This window comes from Carassius carassius, chromosome 18 (assembly GCF_963082965.1).
Source record: "Carassius carassius chromosome 18, fCarCar2.1, whole genome shotgun sequence".
Classification (NCBI taxonomy): Eukaryota; Metazoa; Chordata; class Actinopteri; order Cypriniformes; family Cyprinidae; genus Carassius; species Carassius carassius.
This window is the reverse complement of record NC_081772.1, coordinates 25468441-25494574: the sequence shown is the minus strand read 5'-3', so window position 1 is coordinate 25494574 and position 26134 is coordinate 25468441. Positions and strand designations below refer to the sequence as shown.

General features: G+C 35.3%; 1 protein-coding gene across 12 annotated transcripts in view; it reads right to left on the bottom strand.

Annotated features, from left to right (window-relative positions):
- The window catches only part of LOC132092740 (neurexin-3b-like), a 539941-nt gene that overhangs the window by 284005 nt on the left and 229802 nt on the right, over positions 1 to 26134 (bottom strand). For 8 of the 12 annotated variants that reach the window (XR_009422248.1, XR_009422247.1, XR_009422249.1 and 5 more), the window contains 8 exons: positions 25201 to 25404; positions 23046 to 23072; positions 18521 to 18640; positions 18025 to 18406; positions 15765 to 15955; positions 15363 to 15536; positions 14817 to 14843; positions 12908 to 13027 (listed from right to left, as the gene is read on the bottom strand). Coding sequence is in view for 9 of the 12 variants with exons in the window: in XM_059499108.1 (XP_059355091.1) it covers positions 12908 to 13027; positions 14817 to 14843; positions 15363 to 15536; positions 15765 to 15955; positions 18025 to 18406; positions 18521 to 18640; positions 23046 to 23072; positions 25201 to 25404 (1245 nt within the window). In the remaining 3 variants the exon portion in view is untranslated. The remainder of the gene's footprint in view (positions 1 to 12907; positions 13028 to 14816; positions 14844 to 15362; positions 15537 to 15764; positions 15956 to 18024; positions 18407 to 18520; positions 18641 to 23045; positions 23073 to 25200; positions 25405 to 26134) is intronic. The other 4 variants (XM_059499111.1, XM_059499115.1, XM_059499112.1 and 1 more) reach the window with 1 other exon arrangement.

Sequence of the window (26134 nt, the reverse complement as noted above, 5' to 3'; positions counted from 1 at the left end):
TGGCCACGGGTTTGCCGGTCTAGTCTTTTTCTTGCAGGACCCTGTATGTTATAGTAGTAGGCCTACTAATTTAGTTTTAATCGTTTAATCACCACCACAGCATCTTGACTTCATTGGCAACATGCATGATTTGTGTTGATTGCAAGTGACGTCACAGGTGGCGGAGAGTGCAAGTGGCGATTGCAAGTGACATTGTAATTTATTTATTTTTTTCTTGTCTTCACCAACTGGCTACTCTTGTAAAATGTTGAGAGATTCAAACAAAGAGTTATCAATAAATAGAACAAAATAAAAAAATAAAGACTGCAAGTAATGTCACTAGCGGAAGTGCAAGTGTCTGAGAGTGCAAGTCTGAGAATGCAAGTCTGAGAGTGCAAGTGCAAGTCTGCAGCCAGACCGTTTCTCGCAGCCATTATACAATGAACCATGCAATAAATCACTCAGATTTCTACCCTTGCAGACAAAGCATGGGGCAGCCGAAGGCAGCACTAACTCCCGCTGAGTTGCTGTTGTGGGGAGGGCCCAACGTCAGGAATGAGGAACCACCGCAAGCCAAATGCCGACAGCAGGAAAGATGATGCAGCTCCAAACTGGCTGTTCGTAAGACCCTTCTGTATCCCCTTCCACCCAGCCTGTTCACATCTCAGGCTTTTGTCACCATTTATGATTACAGTAGAGCATAGTTGAAGTATGGGTAGTACATAAAACTACCGAATGGAAGCAAAACAGATGCCTGTGACAGTGAATGTGCAGTAATGAGTGACCAGGATGGGGAGTGAGACTTGTGCCAAAACCCTGGTGAGAGGATGCAGCATTTGTGTAATTGACTGAGAAAAGCCATACAGAACATCCACCTAGAGCACGCACCTTGGGAGGAAGATGAGATTTGTTTCACTGCAAAGACCGGTACAAAGGATTCTAAAGAATGGTGAAGTCAGTAGGATGAACAGGTTTACTTAAAACAAAAGAAAGGCAGACATGCTTCTTTGTGGAATTGCGCGAGATGTTTTCTGTATTTATTACCTGAGGGCCCTGTGACTTGATTGTCTATTGATGTTGATGGTAAAAAAGCACCATTAAAGAAGTGCATATTACTCATTCGAAATTTTCTGAATTTTCAGAAGGAGACACTTTTACTTTACATTTTACTTTTAATTTTCCTTTATTTAGTTAATTAGCTAGTTTACTGTTTATAATAATATAATATAATATAATATAATATAATATAATATAATAATTCTTATTATTTATTTATTTTTGTAGTAAGAAGTATACATACGTATGCAGCAACATAACACACACACAATAAATACATTATAATTACAGATTATAATCAATCATTCCAAAAACGTGAACGCTGCAGGAATTAAGTAATATATATATATATATATATATATATTTTTTTTTTTTTTTTTTTTCCTGAATTGAAGTAGTTATTTACTGAAAATCTTTCCCGCTATAATGATACAGAAGCAGGAACTGCCAGACTATAGACTAAAATCTTGAATGTTGTCTTTAGCAGGGCTTAGAACCCTGATCTCCTGGACACAGTGCTGGTGTTATACCTGAGTAAGTTAACTCAAGGTTGCGGATTTTGAGACCGAAGTGCAAAGGAACAACAAAATCTCAAGGAGACGAGAGTTATAAACTCCAAGTAGCTTTACTTGTAGAAGATCCAAAAACAAGGAACAAAGTACAAACAAAACCAGAAGCAAAGCTTCCAATAGTCACAGAAAGGGAAAACAAAACAAGCACAATGACTTGTCTTACAATAGACTCAACAAGTATGCAACGGGATATGCAGGTAGGTAGGCTCAAAACTGAATAAAAAACAATGGCTAAAGGCAAACTCAAATAGGGCCCTACACAAGTGAGTATCATCAACAGTGACAGCTTCATCACACCAAAGAGGATGCTTACAGAAGTGGGGATAAAATATTGTATAACCAGGCCAGAAACTAACAAAAAAAAAAAATCTACTTTGAAAAATTGAGAAAAAAGCTTTCAGCAAACATTCCAGCATCAGTATGGACTGGTCTGAAGAACATCGCCATGTACAAAACACCAATCCAAAGGAAAAGGGCTATAAAAATCACATTGTACCCTTCATACACGGACCACTCTCTCTTCGAAATGTTGCCTTCTGGTTGGTGCTACAGAGTACTGACCACCAGAACAGCCAGGCACAAAAAAATCTTTTTCCCCCATAGGCTTTATTTAACCTGAACAATTTATTTTTAAAACTATACATCATCCATCACAATTAACATAGTTATCTGACATATTTATATTAAACTGCACACTTTGGAAATAACATATCTGCACACTAATAACATACCTGTTCATTTTTCTAAACGATTACTTTTTTTTTTGTAAGTCTTACACCCTCTACCATTTTGTTGCTCTCATATCTCTTTTGTGCTGTACTTCCACAAATTGTCACTCCCCAAATTATGATCAGTCATGACATGCAAAAGCCAATACTGTTTGACATCAACAGTGCCATACCCGCCATGCATATTTGAATATATGAAAAGGTAAATGAGATTTGAGTACTGTGACCGAATCGAAGATGTAGTTGTTAGATGTAGTCAGATGAGTACAGAATAAAGTCGGATTAACTACTTTTATGCTTTTAATTCATAGAATAGAAATACTAACTTCTACAATACTTACATGCAAACTTTTTACAATAATTTTACATCAACAAACATACATAAAGCCTTATAGGGCCAAACACTCCATCATCTCCATTACCATCTGATAACATTTGAAATTCTAAAGATCAAGGCATGACATAAAATGGCTCATAATTGATCAAATATGTGTAAAGTGCTTGGACTATTTCACATCTGCCTCCTGCCATCTTGACCCCTGTTTTTATCCCAATCAAAAGCTTGTTATTGCGTACATGTGAAACCATTTCCAAAGGCAGACGCTGGAGGGATCAGTCCTGTCTGGTAATTGGGTCCCTTGTCACCCATTGACTGCAATAACAACATTCTTGGGCTCAGCCTTATTCTAAATGACATTGGTGTCCTAGATTGCTTCCTGAGTATTATATTCCTTGGAAAGGTTACGACAGATTTGCATGTCTATTAGAGATGTATCTGTGTTGTTTGTAGATGATTCACATCACACTACAAATAAAAAACGTAAAAAGTATTGGTATTGGTATCAGTATTGGCAATACCAGCCTGAGTATTACTTGGTATCGGATCGAATAGGAATTAAGTGGTATTACACATCACTAGTTTTCAACCTGTGGGCCGCGGGTATCGCGATGGTATTGCAGGTGGGCTGCCAATTATTAATAAAATAAATAATAATATGGTTAATATATGTAAAAATGTCTAAGTCATAACATAATCATTTCATATATATAATTAAATAACAAAAAATTTATATTAAACTGTAACTATGCTTCCACTATTCAAGCCCGCTGATTGGTTAAAGAATAAACTGCCAATTTATCTTAGACATTTTTGCTGCATATGCTACAGAACAACAAATTCAAACATGCATAAATTGCTGTCAATAGGGTCAACATAAATGGCTGTCAACATGTTCCCTCCTCACTGCTTGCTCCACTGACTGTCTACCCACTGCCGAGCTCTGCCTGGATCTGGTTTTCCCGTTTTGCTGAGCTGTGCCAGCCCGAGTTATTTTCTGTTCATTGCCAGTTCATTCAATAAAGACAGTTAACAATCTAGCTTCTGAGTACTAAGTTATTAACCCAATATTAGCGGGGTCAGTTCATTTATTTTATTTTATTTTTTGCAGTGGGCCGCGCAAACATATGTGTTTGGTTGTGTGGGCCGCAAGTTGAAAAAGGTTGGGAACCACTGCTGTAAACTATTCAAGAAACCCTTTCAGGTGTATTCGTATAAATAGAACATGTTTATACAAACGTTTTAAATATAATTGTTTTTAATCCATTGTGTTGTTAAAATACAAACAGTATCATGGTGGTTGTAATACACAGATTGTTTTCAAAACAGATTTAAATAATATAAATGAGACATCACTATCAGGTGAAGTAAATATATAATTGATATGCAATATAGTACATATATTTAGCAAAATAATTTTCTGAGGAAAATGTAATGTGACATTTATTTCATGCTATAATAGTAAAAAGGAATACCTTATGTGCTTTCCATGTTGCCGCTTGAACTGAGGATGGCTACAAAGCGATCTGTGGAATTTATTGATAATGTTCATTAAAATAAAGATCAATAAAAACTAATTAAGCAAATGTATCAACACAACATTCCTAATAAATGCATTATGTTTCATATATATATATATGAATTTTTATAATATTTTTTTTTTTTTTTTAACAGGGGTTTTATCTTAAGGAACAAAAAAAAATGGCAGCTTCTTGGAAATCCCAGTTTTTCAGTCTGAGCACTGACATTGAATAGAGCTGATAAAAAAATATAAATAAATAAATAATAAAAACACAAGCTTCAAGCTACAGTAGGTAACAATGCCAGTTCTGAGAAGTGATAAAATATGATCACAGTTGGATCTGTTAGCTGCAGACACAGTGTGCTCTGGTAGGTTGATAAAATTACACAGCAGTAAAACCATTTGTCATGGACATGATCTAAATGTGAAAATTGCAGAATTCCAGAAACCATGCGTGTTAATATATATATATATATAAAAAAAGCCAAAAACATTCTGATCTCTGTGTATAAATCTTGCCACTAGAGGAAAACGAGAAACTGAGCGGCATATAAAATGTTCTCTTCTATGACAAACAATTTGCTTTCCAACACAAGTCCATGCACCTGAAGTACATAAATTCAGAAAAGAAAAAAAGGCCTTCAGCAAATATAAGATGCCTATTGATTTCAAACCAATTGCAACTTGTTAAATTTGAGAGGACATCCACGTAAAACCACTGCGGCAAAAGTTACTTTATATGTGAGAGCCAATACTATTTTTTTTAGCATTCTTGTGAGAGATTTAGCATTGGTAGGCATGCATAAATAAAGTATATTGTCACTAGACTGCGGCCACGATCAATAGAATCAATGGGAAGTGTGTAACGTGATCTTCATGCAATAACTTCACAACTCCTTCAACTGTCTTACCAACTATCAATAGATAGTTGCTCATCTTACAACAGGTCAAAATTACAACAGGTTAAAAACTGGTAAAAACAGTTCAGAAATGGTTATTTTAAAAAGCATATTAAGGTGTACTGGTCTGGGGTATGCAGCAGGATTTTTTCAGAACTGAAATGATAATGCTTTCAATTCAGTAGCAGCTCTTTACCATAAATTTAGATGGGGCAGATTTTGAATTGTATTGTAGGCTATATGAGCAACCTTTGATTAAATGCTAGTAGCCTAAGATTTGCATTCAAATGACTGAATATGCAGAACACTTCTGGCATAGCGTTCTTGATTAATTCAGCCTGAAGATGGCAGTCTAATGTTGATTGTATCTACATACAGTACATAGAATGTAACCTTAAAGTGGTCACACACCAGGTGAGAAGCTTGGACAATTCACAGGTATTGTACACCGGATGTGTCACATTAAGTTCAGTTCAAAACAGCTGTCCAAACAACTTAATCTAATCACCAACAAACAAAAACCAAGCATTATTTTATTGGTTATTATTCTTTCTGGAATATAGCAATTGTGTGCATTCCTACATAGTTTATTTACATGCTATTCACAAGAACACATTTAAGGATTCATACTTTGACTAATTTGATGGAGATTTGGCCCAATAACTGACAATCTCTCAAACGAGATCTGTAACAGACTATAAGTAGTGTAGAGTCCTGTAACTTTATACTATTACACTCAGGATGATCACTCACCATGTTCACAATCTGATGATTTTGCTGAACTGAACCAGATTGAACTAAACTTTGCTAATGCAAACTCGTATAGCATTTTCCAGCACTACGTTTGTAAAAACAAGCAGAGCTTGTCTTCCCGTATGGCTCTCAATTAGGGCGTGCTGCATTTTCATTTTTCAAGATTTACAATGGAAGAATCTGGGATGCTGTTGAGCTCAAGAGGGTAGTGGCACCCTCTGCTCCTCTTAGTGCCATCAATACATAGCCAACCTGTCTGCTGAATCTATGTGCTAAATACCAATTTATCAATCTTAATGACTTAAAATAGTTCAGACACTGAGGAATTGTTTGTTGAATAATTCTGAACATATTTATGAGTAAACAACTTAGGACTTAGTTTATATAGGGTTCTGTACTTTCATGTGAATTAATATTTTGGTGGGGCAATGCCCTATCTGCCCATATAGAAAATGCATGGCTGTTTCAGTCCCTGAACTGAGACAACAGATGATGCAGAATTTAAGTTTGATATATAATTAAAATCAAATGAAATTAAAATACCTGTTGCTTGTTGGTTTTATTTTTTACAGAAGAGCTTAAAACGTTGTCAATGTCAATATTATAAAGTTATCTGAAAACAATGTAGTGGACATTCTGTGCAGTATGGAAAATTTTTATGTATGTTTGTCAGTATATCTTTTCATTGGTTCAAGGTCACCAGGCTGTGGAGAGCAGATGGATGTTCAGCGCTTCTATCATTTTTATAATGTGACTGATTCAATCAGTTTCCTTCTTCTCAAGCCTCTGCAGACTCTTATGGCAGAGCTGCTCTTATCTCTACACACAGCCACAAATGTCTCATTCCCTGAATCTGCTGGTTTAGAGGTGAGCATCTGTACGCGTTATCTAAATGTAGGTAACACTGAGGTCAGGCTTCCGGTATGAAGAAAATAATCTTCAAGCAGGAATATCAGCAATGCTCTGAACTCTCCTATCTCACCCATTTTACATTTACATTTATACATTTAGCAGACGCTTTTATCCAAAGCGACTTACAATACATTCAGGTTATCAATTTTTTTACTTATCGTGGTTTACTTATCACACCCTCATGTCATCACAAACCCATTTGATATGTGTTATTATTATTATTATATATTTTTTTGCAGTGTATGGTGTTCTTGTCCTCTTTACATATGTGGTCACTATGAATGTTGCATGAGAATATTTTTTAAAATGTTCTAATTTTGTGTCACTACAAAAATGTTTCAATGACAGTCTGAGTATATAATCAAAGATTTTTTTGTATTATTTATTTATTTATTTGCTAATCTATTCCTGAATCCTTTACCTATCATGGTGCTAGCAAATGAACAGACTACAGAGAAGAACATTCCTTTTCTTCAGTGATCAGCGATGAGTCTGTACTTTGTTGCACATTCTACCTGAAACATTTAGTTTTAATAGAGACACCTTCGTTCTCGCTAGCTTGTGCATGGGTGTAATAGCATCTGTTTGATGGGGTAATGCTGCTCTCCCTAGAGCTTCAACAAGCAGCCACGCTCGCCGCAAAGTGCTACGCTATCTGTCATTTGGTATCAAAAGTACAAGAGGTTCTTCTTGCACCATGAAAGCAGTTCCTCTCAGATACAATGTTGCATTTCCCTATGCATTTCCATGTTTTCCACAGCGATGTGGTGAGGAGGATCTCTTCCTGAAACATAGCCACAAATAAAGTTGAAATTCTTGATTGAAGTTAGCTGGCATGGCTTCCTCTCAATCTGTGACTGAAACTGAACCAGAACCAGATTTTGGGGAACAGGGGCACAAGAACACCTGTTTGCCTTCACCCGCATTCCCCCATCATGTTTTATGTAGGAGCCTGATGCATTATTCATGTGCTGGAGGGAGAGGCAGGACTGCTCAGGTACATATGCTGGGGGTTATAAATGTCCAGCCATAAAAATGTGTTGCCCTTATTTCACTTGAGACACAGAAGATAGAGAGGGCCTTGGGTAGCTCTTTCAGGGGCGTTTCTCACCCACAGCTCAATCATGAATAATGAGGTGCTGGACATCTTCATCACATGTTAGCACAACAGCAGATGGTGAGTCTAAACTTAAATGAGTCTTGGGAGCATAGCTCAAACCATCACAGCATCTACATGAAGAAATTCATTACATTATTAAAGCTTGCTGGCAGGGCAAGATTACCAAATAGGCCCTGGGGCCCTAGAATTACAGGGATCCCAAATGGCTAGACACTTCAGGTCCTATGTGCCTCATGTATCTGAACTAGTCACCAATTTGTAATGAAGAGCTTTAATCTAAGACTGCCAACTCACCTCTGAAAGAGCACTTCCATTTTTTTTTTTTTTTATAATGACATAGGAATCAGGTGACCCTCTTTAAAATAAAATGAGACCAAAAAATGCCCAATGAAGCACCCCATCCTATTAAAGGGATACTCCACCAAAAAAATAAATAAATAAATAATTCTCTCATCATTTACTCGCCTTCATGCTGTCCCTGTATACGACTTTCTCTTTTGTGGAGCACAAACATAGATTTTAAGAAAAGTAGTATCTATGTGTCCGTATTATAGAAGTGGATGGGTTCCCTCAAAGTTGAAGCTTCAAAAACCACGCAAAACAAACAATAATCCATACGACCATACAATCCATACAATCATACAACGACCATACAATCCATGAATAAATGTCTTCTGAAGCGAAACGATGTGTTAGAAATATATAATTCATAATTTCAACAGGCAAAAATATTTGTATTTTTCTCGCACACATTTATTTGTATGCTTCAGAAGACATTGATCTCAGTGTTCATCAAAAAAAAAAAAAAAAAAAAATATATATATATATATATATATATATATATATATATATATATATATATAATATATATATAAATATATATATATATATATATATATATATATATATATATATATATATATATATATATATATTGTAACGTATATATTTTATATATAAAAATATATATATTAAATATAGATATACATCTGGGACAGCACAAGGGTGAGTAAATGAAGAGAGAATCTTCTTTTTTGGCTTTGTTTTCCTTTAACATCCAGTTTTTTTAAAGGATTAGTTCACCCAAAAATGAAAATTATGTCATTAATGACTCACCCTTATGTCATTCCGAACCCATAAGACCTCCGTTCATCTTCGGAACACAGTTTAAGATATTTTAGATTTAGTCCGAGAGCTTTCTGACTCTCCATTGAAAATGTATGTACGGTATACTGTTCATGTCTAGAAAGGTAATAAAAACATCATCAAAGTAGTTCATGTGACATCAGAGGGTCAGTTAGAATTTCTTGAAGCTTCAAAAATACATTTTGGTCCAAAAATAACAAAAACTAATACTTTATTCAGCATTGTCTTCTCTTCCGGGTCTGTTGTGAGCACGTTCACTGCAGTGTAGTGATATCCGTTTCGTGAACGAATCATTGGATTTAACTGGTTCTTCATAGTGAACCGGTTGAACCAGTTCACCAAATCGAACTGAATCGCTTGAAATGGTTCGCGTCTCTAATAAAGCATCAATCCACAAATGACTAACGCTGTCAACTTTTTTAACATGGCTGACACTCCCTCTGTCTCAAAACAAACCAAAATCCCGGAGTAATTCATTTACTCAAACAGTACACTGATTGAACTGCTGTTAAGAGAGAACTGAAGATGAACACCGAGCCGAGCCAGATAACGAACGAAAGATTGAATCGTTCTCGAGTCAAGAACCGGTTGAAAGACACAAGCTTGAGGACATTACAGAGGGAATCCCTAAATTGTTTTTGTGAGTTTATTATTATGAGATTTGATTTTGTGTAATAACCAGCACCAAAGCAAACTGTAGTTTTAGAAGGAAATTGATCGAGCACATTCAGACAGTCAGCAGGATCAGACTCACAATGAGATTCATTGCAAATTGGTCCAAACAATTATAAATGCCAACTTAAACTGATTCACTCTGCCAGAGTTTCTATGATTTGTTTTGTATGAGAATGTGCATGTGCAGAATGCCTCTCAAATTGCTTGTAAACAAACAAGTGCAACCTTTGTGAGAGGAGGTGGCCACATAACGGATAGAATGTGCTAATTCAGTTAAGAAAGTTGAATTACTGCCTCGGTCAGTGTTCTTGAGTGAGCCTATAGCTCAAATGTCCGTGAGATAAATTACAAGCTAGAATAATGATAAAGCTGGAAAAGGAGGAGTTCACTGTAGAACAAAACAATGAATGTAGCATGTAATACTCTATCAGCAAATTTAGCTTATTAGCACACATGCTGTGGCTAAGCATTCAACTTTTGCTAGGGAATGCTGTGGAGGGTCTCAGAAGTATTGTGGTTTTCATAGATAGGTGTTGAGTTGGCTGAAGATGGTGCCCTGGAGGCTGAGGTGTCCGATGGAGCTTAGAGGAGCTTTCTGTTGTGTTGCTCGGCTGGCATGATGATTATGCTGGCGTAAACACCTTCTATATTCTCAGACTTCAGCATAACACAATAGATGGATTTATGAACACAGAAGAAAAAAAAAAAAAACTTGCAGAATCCTTCTGGCTCAAGCAACCCGCTTTAAAGCCTGCAGCTGAAATCTAGGTTATGGACTGAGTCCACCATTTTTAACTGCACACACAATGTTCTCATTTTTGGTCTTTCTTACGGTCTCTTCCTGTCTGTCTACCTGATTAATATAGGCTGTCTGTCTGTTGGACTGAGTCGGATTTGAGTTACTGCTCCATGTGTTTCTCCAACAAGCATGCAGGGGCAAATATACCCTCTAGTTAGAATTACTCTTATGCAGGGTTGCACTTTTTCTGACCACAAACACCGCAGACCCTTTTCTGCTCTGTAGTGTGCCAGATTTTGGCACTGTATGGTGTGTCATTGTGTTTCTGGAAGTCAAACAGATAAAAGACATCATGCCCACTTACAATTTGGATGGTTTATGTCGAAAAAAAGAGAATGAGAGTTTGACACATGATACACGAGTGTGTTTGTGCATGTGTATGGCAAAAGAAGAAGACAGTGATGAAAATACAAGTAGAACTGATTGGATGCTCTGGGGATCATGTTCAAGTTTGATCCTGTGCTGCATGGTAGTGCACTGCTGCCACCTAGATGCTATGTTCAAGATAGCATATTGCACACTACTATACCCTGTTCTGGAATACATAGCATGTAGACTGGACAGGGTAAGCACATTTTCTGCATCCATAAAATAAAGATGACCTATTACATTTGCCACAATGTGCAGTATCCCAAAATGCACACTGCACAGACTCTCAATGCAAAGTATTTAACTTGACCTTCTGTGCCAAAAATTAGCCATAAATAATTACAGCCAATATTTATTTTTTCCCTCATTACTTGTCCTAATTCATATTTTTGCCTTGTTTTTCAGTAAATAAATACATGAATAAAAAATGTACTGCACTGGAAAACATTTTCTTTAAATAAATGTATTTGATAAATTTGGAGAGGAAACAAACAATAATTCTCCATTGTTCCGGATGAATTAGGAAAGCTTAATTATGGATACAATAGATTAACACATAAATATACACATACTCTAAAACCTTGTCACCTTGCAAGCCATTTCTATTTATTTTTTTATATATTGAATGATTTATTAATGTGTTATAGCAAGAACATAAAACTTATGAACTATCATTGCTTTAATATTACAAGCCTACAAGGCCGTAGCACTCACTGTAACTCCCGTGACCCTACATAGAATCGTCTCGCAAGCTGAAGAGCCCATTTGAGTGTTGAAATTGAATTTGCCTCTATGATTAGAAATGTCTGAGTGATGAAACAGCATATAACTGCCGAAGGTTAAACATAGGAGACATCATTAAAGAAACAGACGCCAGTTTATTCTTCAATAATGGGGACAGAAACATAGAGGGAGAAGTAAAAGATTTCTATGTATGATTTGCCATGTTTGAGAGGCTGCTGGGCTAATTTCATATTTAAACATTTACTGCACCTCATTACAACTGCTCACAGCTTATTAACCTGTCTGCTGACTGGATAGATGGACCACACATTCCTCACTGTCATTCACTCACCCAAAACTGATTCCTGAATCAGCATCGTTTGTTGTTCCTGAGGGCTATATTTCTATTTAGCCAATCTCAGCCCTTCCTGTAACCCTAACCACAAAATTAGAAAGCAACGATTGGTTGCGTGTTCCAAGTGTTGGTCCAGGAACTGTAGCTAACAAATATCATACTTGTTTCCATCTCATTTAATGGTTCTTTATACATATAACAACACCAAAAAGCACTATAACTTCAAAATTATTACCAGCACACAAAATCCAAAACCAAACCAGAATATATTCGATTTCCAGTTTTACAATAAAATACATCAACATACAGTACAGTAGGAAAGAAAACTGCACTTGTCAAATTAATTTATGAGGTCTTTTTAAAGTTTCAGTCCTTATACTATGATCTTCAACCGCTTTAATGGGCCCTTTTTTCCTTCAACCCATCACATAATTATCGGATATTATAATGTAACCAACAAAAGCTACATTTTTGAAAAAGAAACATCTAAAATGAATATGATTGTTTCCAATTCATCCATAGTTGACATTAATCAAATATAGAATGCTGTTATATAAGAACTTGCATCTGCACAAAAGGATGCAAATGCACAAGTGAACTTGACTGTGCTAGTCAGAATGTGTCCTGTATCAACAGGCTAGAAAAACAGTCAATCAAGGCACAAAGAATTTACAATATCTAGTTCAATAGTGTTCTCACTTTAATGTTATGTATGTGTATGTATGTACAGTTTAGCAAAGATAAAGCTATAATTATTAAAAATGTATATAGATATCATGATAATACTGTTAACGTGCATTCTATTGCCAACAATGATCATTGTGAAAATCTCTATTTTGGACGCAGCCAATAATCAGACACAAAGCACAGTCTGTGTAATTAGATTTTCTTAATGATGAGGCAACACCAAAAATCAACTTGACGTTACAATCAGCAAAATTGAGCATAATTGGGTTACTTACGGTTATTGCACTGGGTGCCAGAGTAAGAGGTCATGGAACAGTCACAGGTGAAGTTCTCCCACTGCTGGATGCACACACCCATGTTGGCACACGAATCCTCCTGGCATGTAGTGCTGGGCCCTGATATGAAGGAGACAGGAATATCATGTGTCAATAGTAATGACAGATTTCAGCAGTCACAGGTAGCATAGCAAGACTAGTGTGCATGCAAGGTCATTCACAGGTCAGCATCAACACTCAGTAAACAGATTCATGATAGTGCATTCGACCTAAATATTTAACAACATTGTAGTAGTGGAAAAATGAGACAAGCAAACGAAAGAAGGAAAACAAAGTTAAAAGAAAAAAATTCTTAATCAATATGTTGGTCTTGTTTCTATGTTCTAATACATTTAGAGTCAATATATTACTTTTTAAAAGATTATTTGTAAAGCTTCCCCCTAGGGAACCTGAAATGGATTGGTCAGATAATGGAGATGTGTACTTTTAGTGTGTCTCCAGGAACTGGACAACAAAGCACTAATAAAACATAATTTATTTTGCATTGAGTGGGTCACCTCATCTGGGCTGCCATGTTGAGGTCACATGACAAACATTCTAGTGAAATCACTATACAAAACAACTAAACAAATGTGTCCCCATCTCTTTCTCATGGCTCACTATCCATTCTAGTGAAATCACTATACAAAATGACTAAACAATGACTAAACCCACTTCCAATATGCAGACACTTTTTTACAGATTATTTTATTGCAATAAAAAATGATATTGAGTTAGATTAGAATCTGGATCTCTGAAAATCTGTAGCTGTAAGAATGAAGTTAAATCCTCATGTCCGGATAAATGTCACATCTTTCTAAGTTGTAAAAGATCTTTAATTAGTAAAATATAATTATTTGTACATTAACTAATTAATATTCATTAGCTAAGCTAAGCCATTTTGTGACATTCCAGCTGTCCCTTGTGATGCCCATGGTGAGGTTTATACTAATACAACAATAACTGGAAAACAAGACAAAAATACTGATTAACAATTATTTATTTATATATGTTTTTGCAGTAAACAATATCATGGCTATATCTTATAAATAATAATAATAAAAAAAACATAGATTTCAAGATACAAAAACCTCCATAGTGAACACAGCTAGAAGAAAAAAGATGATATGCACCATCTACACACATTTCTCTTTTTAAAATGTGTGTTCACATTTCACACTTCATAATAGACAACTGATGAATCTTTAACAGGGAATGCAAACGATTGTGTTTACACTCTATCAAGATAAATTTTAATAGAATTATTAAAACCATTCTGAAATGTCAATTCCAGCATCTCAGATCACAGATAAAAGAGACCAAGCATGCATTCAATACAAGAGCAAAGTCATGAGTGCAGATGTATGAAAGTCTCCACTGGCTGAAAGTGCTTTTATTGAGTCTAGGAAGAAATAGAAGAATTCTTTCTTTACTCTTGCTTGTTTCTGTCTATAATTATTTTCCAACTGATTGATAGTTATCAAAATTAATTTGACATGAACCAAGAGAAACATTACCGTCTACGACCTATCTATGCTGCTCAGTGCTCCTGTAGCCTACACTGAGCAGCATAGAGCGTCCTCTCGCTGCTGTAGACGGTAATGTTTTCTCTTGGTTCTTGGTTCTAAATAAATGCGACTTATAGTCCAGTGCGACTTATATATGTTTGTTCCCACGCATGACATATTTTTGGACTGATGCGACTTATACTTAGGTGTGACTTATAGTCCGAAAAATATGGTAGTTGTTTGTAAAAGCTCATTGCAACTTTCAGCCAGGCTTGTGTGTGTGTGTGTGTGTGTGTGTGTGTGTGTGTGTGTGTGTGTGTGTGTGAGGTGAGGTGAGGTGAAAAAAAAGTTTAAGCATCTACCTTGAAGGTCAGCTTTGGTGAAACCAACTTTGTAAGCAGGACATTTCAGAAAGAATTGGATAACAAAACAGAGGTTGGTAAGTGGAGGGAAGGTCAGTCAAGAGAGAGGAAAATGTGTGTGTGAAGGATCATGAGAGAGTAACCTGGGCAATGACATTAGTAAGGCAAGGAAAGTTATGAAATTTTTATTTTATTCTATTCTTCTGTTAAACAAATGTATCTCATTCAAATCTTCAATAACAAATAACCTGTGTCTATATTGTACATGATTGGTAACAGTTTAAATGGAATGCTGTTAACAGGCCCTTGGTCAAGGCACCGTCTAGTGGAAAAGAAGCCATATCGTATTAGCAAAACAACAGAGAATACCCAGAATTCCAGTGAGGCATAAAAATCGAAACTAAAATATAAGTAAAAGACAAAGATTAGAGAGAAAAACAATAGGTGCAGAGGTTAAATCAGGTTTGAATTTGATGGTTAAAACAGCAGTGTGTCAGGGATTGGTAGAGATTTAGGTTGAGGTTTGATGAACGGCTTATATTGTACCTTCACAGCCACGTTCGACCTGCCCACTGCGGAACAGAGCATCATTGATAAGGTCAGGCAGACGGCCATTGAGATCCATAGAAGCTAAGCAGCCCTGGAAACCCTCACGAGACACCACCAGCTTCGGCATGTTCTGGTACATGTTAGGTCCCAAACCAGCCACAAACAGATCACCTGCAAAGAGTAAAAAAAAAAATAACTTAAAATTGCTTGAATTACATTGGAAATTAATTGTTTTTCTTGTTTTACGTATAAATCTAATCATATATAGTAAGGTGTGCTCAGTGCTCAGTATACAAAATTTCCTGTTTACTTAAATGTACTAATCTGTTTTTGTTTTAGAGAACCAAAAATATAGTAAAAAATGTCACTAAAAAGGTTAAGTGAATCTGTATGGCTGACCTTTCAGGTCCAGATTTTTTGCTCCATTGACCACCTGGCTGACAGACTTGGCATCCACCTTTAGTGTGTGTGTGTTGCTGGCATCTCGAGTGATCACAACATTGTGCCACTGGTTGTCATTAAGAGGACTGTCGCTGTTTCCTTTCAAAAGACTCGGTCCATTTCCCAGGTCAAACACATAGTGAATATACCTGTCAAACACACAAACGCACTGAGCTCAAATGTGGTCATGTCCCAAATCCATTCAAGTGCACTTCACTGAGCCAAAGCACACACTAAAGCAAATTCAGCTAATCAGCTGAGAGGCTCTCTATTAGATGACAGTGAGAGTGGAAACTCATTTTAAAGAGGAACAGGTTTTGTGTCCAGTTAGAGGACAGGACAAGTTGATCAGTCTGTTTTGATGGACAAGGCTAACTTTGCTTCTAATAATTGCTAAATAAACACTGCTCTCATCAGTGTTACAAGTAGCCTGCTCTTATCATACGATCGTGGTCGTATCTTTCTATTAGTTCTACTGGATTTTAGTGCTTCTATTGACACTATAGACCACAAAATTCTTTTGAGTAGACTACAAAATTATGTTGGCATTAGTGGAATTGCATTGGCATGGTTCAAATCTTATTTATCTCACCATCATCAATTCATAACAGTGAATGAAGATTCATATTAGATAATCATATATTCATATTCATGAAGGTATCATATTGATCACAAGTACAGTATGGAGTACCACATGGCTCAATACTGGCACTGCTTTTTTTAAGTGTTACATGTTACCCTTAAGAGATATCATCATGAAACATGGTGTTAACTTTTACTGTTACGCTGATGATACTCAGCTCTATATTTCTTTGCAGCCCAATGGAACATACCAACTCGCAAAACTAAAGGAATGCACAGTTGAAATAAAAAATGGATGGCTAGTAATTTCCTACAGCTAAATTCTGCAAAAACAAAAACAAAAAAAAAACAACAACGGTGAGCATGAAATAATCTATAACATTGTCTTATACTGTGAATTCTTTGTCATAAGTTAGGACCCTGGTTGCTATTTAATATCAATCTTTCTTTTGAAAAGCATGATTCTAGCATTTGTAAAACCACATTTTGCCATCTTAAAAATATATCTATATTATGATCTATGCTCTCAATGTCAAATGCAGAAATATTAATTAATGCATTCATGACATCAAGGTTAGATTATTGTAATGCTATATTGGATGGTTGCTCTGTGTGCTTAATAAAAAAACTCCAGCTGGTCCAAAATGCAACAGCTAGAGTTCTTACTAGAAGCAGGAAGTACAACCATATTAGCCTAGTTCTGTCAACTCTGCACTGGCTCCCTATTGAACAACAAACACATTTTATAATCTTGCTAATTAATTATAAAGCCCTGAATGTTTTAGCTCCTTAATATTTGAGCAAGCTCTTATCACATTATAGTCCTTCACGTCCACAGCGATCTTAGAACTCTGAAATTTCTAGGTATTTGATAATACCTAGAATATCAAAATCAACTTTGGGCAGATCCTTTTCCTATTTTGCAAGATATTTAAAGACCCATTTCTTTAACCAGACATGCATATAATACAATATCACATTTCTATAATTCAAATCCATTAAAGGATTGTAAGGCAGCATTAATTAGGTCTACCGGAACTGGGAATACTTCCCATTACACCTAATGTACTTGTTACATCATAAGAAGAATGGCATCTATTATTAGTCTGTTTCATTCTCATTCTGAGGTCACTATAGTCACACGGATCCAGTCGGTTTCCAGGCCAGATGGAGGATCAGCACATATAAGACGACCTCTACAGTCTGAATGTCAGTAGAGATCATGTCAACTAGAAGAGCCCTAGAGACAGATCCCATGAAAAGACTTTGTCAACTAGATGGCTTCGGGACAAGACCACCCAAAAATGTAATGATGCAAACTACAGCAAGACTCACTTAATTAATCAGTCAGAAAATCTGAATAAATCTTTTTAGTGAACATACCTGTATTCAAAAGATTTGCATTTATTGGATTAAAATTGCCATTAGCTATTCAATGTATGGGGTGTGTAGTAGTTTGGTAATCTTGAAAATGAACACACTTTTAGACACTTTACGGTGGACAACTTTCAACACCCCAGAATGGATTCTTTTTGGGATTCCCAACCTTTTCTGTCAACCTCAATAAAATGGCCATTTGCTAAAATCTAGATTCTGTGGGAACTTTGCTGACTTGGAGCTCTCTACTTCCACTCACCCTTTGACAAGCTCCACAGCAATAAAATCATTTCCATCTCCACTGTTGAAGAGAATGAATCCATCACCCGAGGTAGTTTTGAACTGAAAGAAGAGGTGCATGGTGCTATAAGCCTGGAGTGTAGCAAGACCCAGATAGCTTCCTTTGGACTTGAAGGTAACTGGATCGGCCACAATGGAGCGCATGCCAAAACGAGCATTGAGCTCACAGAATTCGATGTCCCCATTCTTGCACATGTCAATGTAGAGGAGGCTGTTGAACTTTAGGCCTTGCAGGTGACCAATGAAATTGGATGGAGATGTGGAGGCAAACCAACGTTCTGTCAGGATTCCGGTCTCAATATTACTAAACTCCAGTCGAGTGTGGTCACCATTCATCTGACCTGTGAAAGAAGAACAGGAGGTCTTGATAAAGTGATTAGTAAGTGATGGATTAATGCATTACATGGGGACAGCTGCTTAAAAGCTGTTCTGAAAAGATTATACTGCATTCATACCTTCAGCTACATCATCATCCACCATGAGTTTGATGTTTTTATCACGCCGCATCACTTTGACTGAGTGCCAATTATTGTCGTTCACTTTCTGGCCAGCATACAATGTCTCTGGTCCTTTACCTGAGAATGATGTGTGTCAATTAGTGTTTACACACACTAGCCCTGCAAATCAAATATCTAGCTTCACAACATTTTAAAAATTCATATCATGTGGTGTTCAAAAAACTGGTTTACATTTTCAAACTTCTGTCATCAAGATGACAGACTGTAAACATGTTTTTACATATTATAATGTGGGGCACCAATTCATTAATTGCTAGCATAGTGTGCTTACCATTTCTGTGGTATGAATAAGCTACTGTATTCAACATTAGCCAAACCTAAGTTCTGATTCATGTTTTGGCCTTTTCTGAGTAACTACCTTTTCTGAGTCTTACCAAACTACTACACACCCCAGAATACATTGAATAGCTAATGGCAATTTTAATCCAATAAATGCAAATCTTTTGAATACAGGTATGTTCACTAAAAAGATTTATTCAGATTTTCTGACTGATTAATTAAGTGAGTCTTGCTGTAATTTGTTTACTCAATGTTTCTGAGTAACATTGGAATATCAATATTTTTAAACTTCTGTTACTCAGAAAAGGCCAAAACATGAATCAGAACTTAGGTTTGGCTAAGGTATATGTTGAATACAGTAGCTTATTCATACCACAGAAATGGTAAGCACACTATGCTAGCAATTAATTCCAAACACAGTTGTGACATTTATGTTTTAAGGGTGTCATACAAATACTTTGTCTGCACAAATATAAGTACTTTTTGGAAACATGGATTGCTGTACTGATTTACTGGTGCAATTAACATGAGCTTCTTAAATATATTGAGCCTTTAAACTTTAGCAGAAGACAAAGTGCCTCTCTATAAGCACCACATAAATAAAAAGGTTAATCAGCACTAAATTACTATTTTCTTTTCAGCCTTTCTGCTGTTAATTGAAGAACGTGCTTAATAAACAAAAACCTTTAATTCACTCCAAAAAGCTACAGAGATGACTCTCTAAATGACCTGACCTTTGTGTTTATATACATCTAGAAAAGAAAGAGGGTATAGAGTTTTTATATTTTAAGATGGTGAGGTATGACGTCACATTATTAAAAGTCCCATTAGGATTTGATTTATAAATGTGCCTTTCACCATAATTTATAGAGAAATACAAAGTCTTTCTAAATCATTTTTTGATAAATAAGAGTCACAGCCATATAGAATTGGTGTGTGTGTTTTGCTTTTATTTGAATCAACAAATCAGTCACAAAAAAGTAGGTATCTCTGTTAATATATTTAATAAATAAATAAATAAATATGATATAATAAATGATATCACATATTTTTATAACTATAACCATGTAAAACATATTTAATGGTGTTAAATATCTTTCATTACTCAAAGTCTTCTGTTTTAGTCAGGTAAGATGGTCCTATATTGCTAAGTATTACTATTTTAATAGTTGCACTTTATTTTACAGCACGTGTAATTACATTACAATGTACCTAACAAAGAAAGTACTGTAATGTAACTATATGGGGTAGGGTTAGGTTTAGAGGTAAGTAGTTTTTAACTAGTTACTGTAATTACTATAATAAAAACATAGTATGTATATGAGTAACAGGACTGTAAAATAAAGTGCTTCCATTTTAGCTCTTCCCTAAGTAGTGTCAGCTCAGTGGCTATTACAACTTTCAACTCAGAGCCAATTTAAAATCACAGCATGTTCATGTGGTGCTACCCTTTACTTTTCTAACTGCTTATTCAGGATGGACAAATCACTGTAATTACTGGACCTTTTTTTATTATTAATTTTATTATTATTTAAATCAATTCAAAGAGATTGCTGGGATGAGCACACAAGTGTCCCCGAGAACTTTGATTCGCACAAAAAAAAACTGTTATCAAACTGTTACTTGAGTGCAGTGCAGCAGTAACCACCAATGTATATATATATATATATATATATATATATATATATATATATATATATATATATATATATATATATACATGTATATATTATATTCTTTTTTTCACATTAATTTTCTCTATAAATAAGAACAACGTATTAACGTTAAATTAAGTTGTGTCAAGTAATGAACCAAACCAATCAGCTCCAAATTTAATGACATTACAACATCTGATTTGAAGCAAAAAAGCAAGTGAAAATTATTAAAAATAAATAAAAAAAGGTGCAAAACTGCATACACACAGAAATATGTAAGTATACTTATAGAAGTAAGTATATCGAATCAGAAACCATAGTACAATATAAAACTAGTGACAATATGTGATTATAAGGATAAAGACAAATTAAATACAATTATAATTAGATTAACAAAATAGAAATTCTAACCAAAATTCTAAATTCTAATCAAATTTGCAATGTGAGGGTAAATGGTAAAAGCTGAGCCAAATTTAGTTTCCTTTTGATGTTAACTACAATCTATCAATAACGGAAAATCACACTGATTTGTGGCTTCTACAGAAGCATATTTCAAAATGTATCATCCTCAGAGCTTATGGTACATCTGTATTCATGTGGCTAAAATTATTTATCTATGGAGAAAAGGAATGGGATTTTACTTTTCTATAACCTTACATAATAATAATAATAATAATAAGAAGAAGAAGAAGAAGAAGAAGAAGATCTAAATCTTAACCTTACAAATCTCTGACAAGGAAGGGGATGAGAAACCAGAGCCTTTTAGAGGAGTAAAAGCAGTTATACTTTTTCATAGCATTACAAAAACTTTAAAACTGCATTATTTAATAATGCTTAAATAATAACATTTAACAGCTTTTAAAACATGGACAAGGATCAAAAGTTTGGACTTTATCCTAATTTTTTATACTTGTCCTTAAAAGAAGCCCTTTGATTTAAAGGCTTAGTCATAAATGAAATGAAAACATTAAAACTGAAATATAAAATTGAAAGAAAATTATAGCGGTGAATAAAAAATTTCAAGCACATATGAGAAGTCATTCAGTGCTGTTTAAAAGCATCTTAAGGCAGGAATACACTACATGATTTTTGCCAAGATTTCCCTCCGATTTAGAGTTTGGATAAGTCAACACTAGTTTCCAAAATCAGAGCTAGCCTGCAGATTTAAGTTGACAGATTTCAGTCAAGTAATGCATGATGGTCAAAGACTCTATTTTATGTTTAATTAATTAATTTTTTTTTTTTTTGAGCTTCATACTATGATTACATCCCATCTGAGAATATCAGATATGTTAAATTTTTTCAGCAGATTTTGGAACACAGTCGGTGTTGCCAATTTAGTGACATTGTCGCTAGATTTAGCAAATTTTCATACCCCTTTACCAACTTTTTTTCCCAAAAACCACCAAGCGACAAAGCGACTTCTTGGACAAACCTTATTTAGTTTCTGTGACTCGCCGGTACTGCCACACAAGCATGATGTCTAGCTTTTCCAGCGCACACACACACCTCTCTCTGCATCTGCTCTGTTCAGCTAGCAGCTGAGATGAGCAACGATTTCAGTTAAAGAAGACAATCTGTCACTTCGAACTCTATTTTACATGCAAATATAACTGAAATCATGGCACAGCCATTGTCTTTATGTTATGTGTATTTGATTTCATTAGACGACATCCTGTTTATGTATCCGGATTTTTGTGCAGATTAGAGAGCTGGTTATAGTCTTAATGGGCTGCATTTCAGTCACTATTTCATCTTCATCCCATTGTCTGACAACAGAAATAGAAACATATATCAGTGAAAAGTTTTATTGAGAATTTGGCTGCATTAAAATACAGTTTGTGAGCACAGAGGCAAACAAATGTAAAAGTCATGCAATGACATTGTGAATATGTTAATTAACATATGACGTCATCTAGCGACAACTTTTCAAGCGGCTTTAGCTACTTTCATTTGAAAGATGTTGGCAACACTGCGCATATTGTTTTTATTTATCATGTGTTTCCTAGAAACTAGGTGCCTGTTTCTGCATGAGTTAATTTTGATTGGAACAACTTTAAAGTCTCGTAGTGTTCTATCCTCAGTTGTTCAGTGTCTGATGGCCAGTTTTTCCTCTGTGACAATTACAAAGTGTTTGATGGCCAGTGTTTTAAAATCTGTTCTGATTTTAAAACTCGTGTAGTTTATTCCAGCCTTTAGGATGCAACTATAGAGTTTGCTGAAAGTGTTCAAAAGACTGTAAAAAGCAACTAATATTTTATAATATTTATATATATATATACATGCATTTATTTATTTATTTATTTATTGCAAACAGTAACCCCTTATCTAATCTAATGAAAATAATAATTTTTTTTTAAAAAAGAATAAAGAAAAAATGGGTAGAATAAATCCAAACGTTTAACTGGTAGTATAGGTTAGCAACACTGTTTAAGAAATGAGATCAAACTGACAGTCTACGGAAATAAACATCAATTTCATAAGCTAATGTCTGTGTTTATGTAGAACAAACTGAGTAAAAAACTTACTGGTGTTACAGTTTATCCTGCCACAATCTAGATGGGGAAGAACAAGTGACAGATGAAATCGCGTCCTTCAAGGATACAGCTGCAGACATCCAACAACAGAAACACCACCTTCCGGGGATGAGCACATGGAGCAGCAGCCATTTTGGATAATTTCCAACATCTGTTTTATCATTCCAGCCAGTATGTTTGATATAACTTGTTTTGCCAATTATTATCATTTCTATGACTACTGAAAGAGATTAACATGCTCAGACAATTGTAAGAATATAATTTTTAAGGCTAATTAAACTATTCAAAAACTTTTTTTTTTTTTTTTTTTTTAAGTATTTCATTTATATAGTGGTAATCCATATAAAATGGCTGCCTGCTCTAATCCAAAAGGATTCATCAATTAAGTTATACTTTAGCTTTTTCGTCTTTCTTTTATGAATTATCATCTACATTATTGGTCAAGCACAAACTGTATGAATTTCACAGAGAACTGCAGATTCGTATGACAATTGTAACCTGGATGTAACAATTGTCATCCAGGTTGGAATCCATATGGCCATTTTTATCATGTGCCATCAACCGCAACAGAAAAGTGGGAGCAAACAGCCTTGGTCCAAAATGCATTAGCACCACACAGACTTGTAGCTTGTACTACATAAAAAAAAAATGAAAACACTGAGTGTTCTGATTGTTTTTTATGCTTTTAATGTTTTGTGGATGATGATTTGACTACCAGCTGCAGGTGTGCTGGATGCTCTGGTCTCAGGCTTTTTGCTTACAGGGCCGCAGGCTAAAGGCCATTGAAGGGATGAGTACCATCTTTGAACAAGGCATGATAAATGCCGTTTAGAGTGAGGGATGGGAATGGGTAGATATTTTCCTGATAACGTGACAAAGATAGTTATACAGAAAGATGCATAACTGATTGTTAAACCCATCTTACTATAAGAACAGAGCAGACACAAATACAGAAAAAAATATTACAAAGAAACAGTCTTGTACATAGTATGTAACTTAGGCCTGGTGATACATTAAACTGCCATGTATGATATATATATATATATATATATATATATAGGGGTGGAACGGTTCGCGGAAAAATATCAAACTGTACGGTTCTCCAGACACAGTTTGGCACGCGCTAGGACTAGGTTCAACTTAAATCTGAAAATGCATCTGTAATATTGTTTGCTATAAATAACACGTAAAACAAACAGGGTTCGGCTAATATATGTTTCTGTTGCTGGATGCGGATTCTGGCTTCCCAGTACATCACAACAACAGATATGAATAAAAAATGAATAAATAAACATGTGGACTAACCATTCACTCTTGTTCAATGCAAGTGCCATATGCTGGAATATGTGCAGTCAGATTCACACAAATATGCCAGAATGCTCATCTTGGTAAGTATCCTAGAGCAGACATAGCCGGCTGAACATATTGGATCAGGGCTTTCTCTTAAAAGTGGCAGCACTCTTAATATTAATCAAACAGCAACAGCAAAGAAATTACTCACTGCTTTTGATTGAATAGCTTTTGTAACTTTAATAAAGATGCATTTTTAATTTATACAATCAAATATGCAATGCTGTTTTACATTTCATTACTTTATTACATTTTTGTACCTAAAAACTAAAAAAAAAAAAAAAAAAAAAGGAAAATCTCTATTTTTTTTATTTGTGCTGTTGCTTGTAGTTAGAATTTTTCGTATTTTCTTTATTTTTATTTGACAGTATAGTTTTCCCTAATCATAGTACATGCCGAACCATACTGAAACCGTGACTCTAAAATACATACAAACAGAACCATAAGTTTAACTGCTCCACCCCTAATACACACATACATATTATGCATATATTATGTTCCTTCAATTTAAGTAAACAATTGTCATGCATGAGAATGACTGGCGCAGATGTGTTGCTTCGATCATGAGGTCAGAGGTTACATGAGACGATGAGAGAACTCGTCCGTCCACATCACCCTCTGACAAAGCAAGAGAATGAAAAGCAAACAGGAGCAATCCATGCAGATCAACAAAACAATAATAATTTAGTTCTAGTGTAAGAAAGATGATAACATCCAGTAACTGACAAAAATAAAAAATAACCAAAGACGACGAGGAAAAGAGGGACAGAGAGAGAAATATAGCAGCATACGATACCTAAATTGACGGTCAGTTTGACACGGCCGCTGTCCAGTTCTAGTCGTAGTGTGTCTGCGGACTCACGTGATGTGGCAGCCATCAACAGGCCAAAGGCACGCTGGGACATAAACCTCAGAGACACATCCTCTGCTTCTGTATGTATTACCTTCGGCATCACCACCTTCATATACATACTGCCATCGTAGCTTAGGACAGATGCCTCTGTATAGAAAACAGACACAAAAAACATATCAAAAATATTAAACCTAGACCTCAGAAATAGTACTTTCACTGGACCTATTTACAATTTATTTCAATTATTACGATTTGTTCAATGAGCCCTTCAAACTGAGTTCAAAATATCAAACGCCAATGGTTTGTTGTTCACGCCAACTTGATGAGAAAAGTTTTGATATGAAAACAGCCTTATGAATGTGTTTCATGTTATTTAATCACATTGCAAATTGTTTAATGGCTTTTACAAATTGTGTACAATATTATAAAACATATCTTTTATCTAAAGCATGTGTGAAAACACTTCCAAATCATAGGAAGTGACATCATTGTGAAGCACCATGGAGAGCAAAAAGTCAACCAAGCATTTTAGGAAATGTATGCCTCCATGTCCGAGATATTTGACATCCTTCTCAATGCTCTGCTTTCACGCTCTGGGATTTTGGCACATCTGTTAAGACAGTGGTTGAAAAGTTCAGGGAAGCAAGGGCATGATTGGCTTTTAATAAAACCTAGAATATGAAAATCAACTGCAGGTGGCAGATCCTTTTCCTATTTATTGACCAATCTCTGGAATAATCTACTGTACCTAGTGTTGTCCAGGAAGCAGACACTCGTTTAAATCTAGATTAAAGATCAATCTCTTTAACTTGGCATACACATAACACACTATTGAATTTCTATAATTCAAATCCGTTAAATTATTTTTAGGCTACAT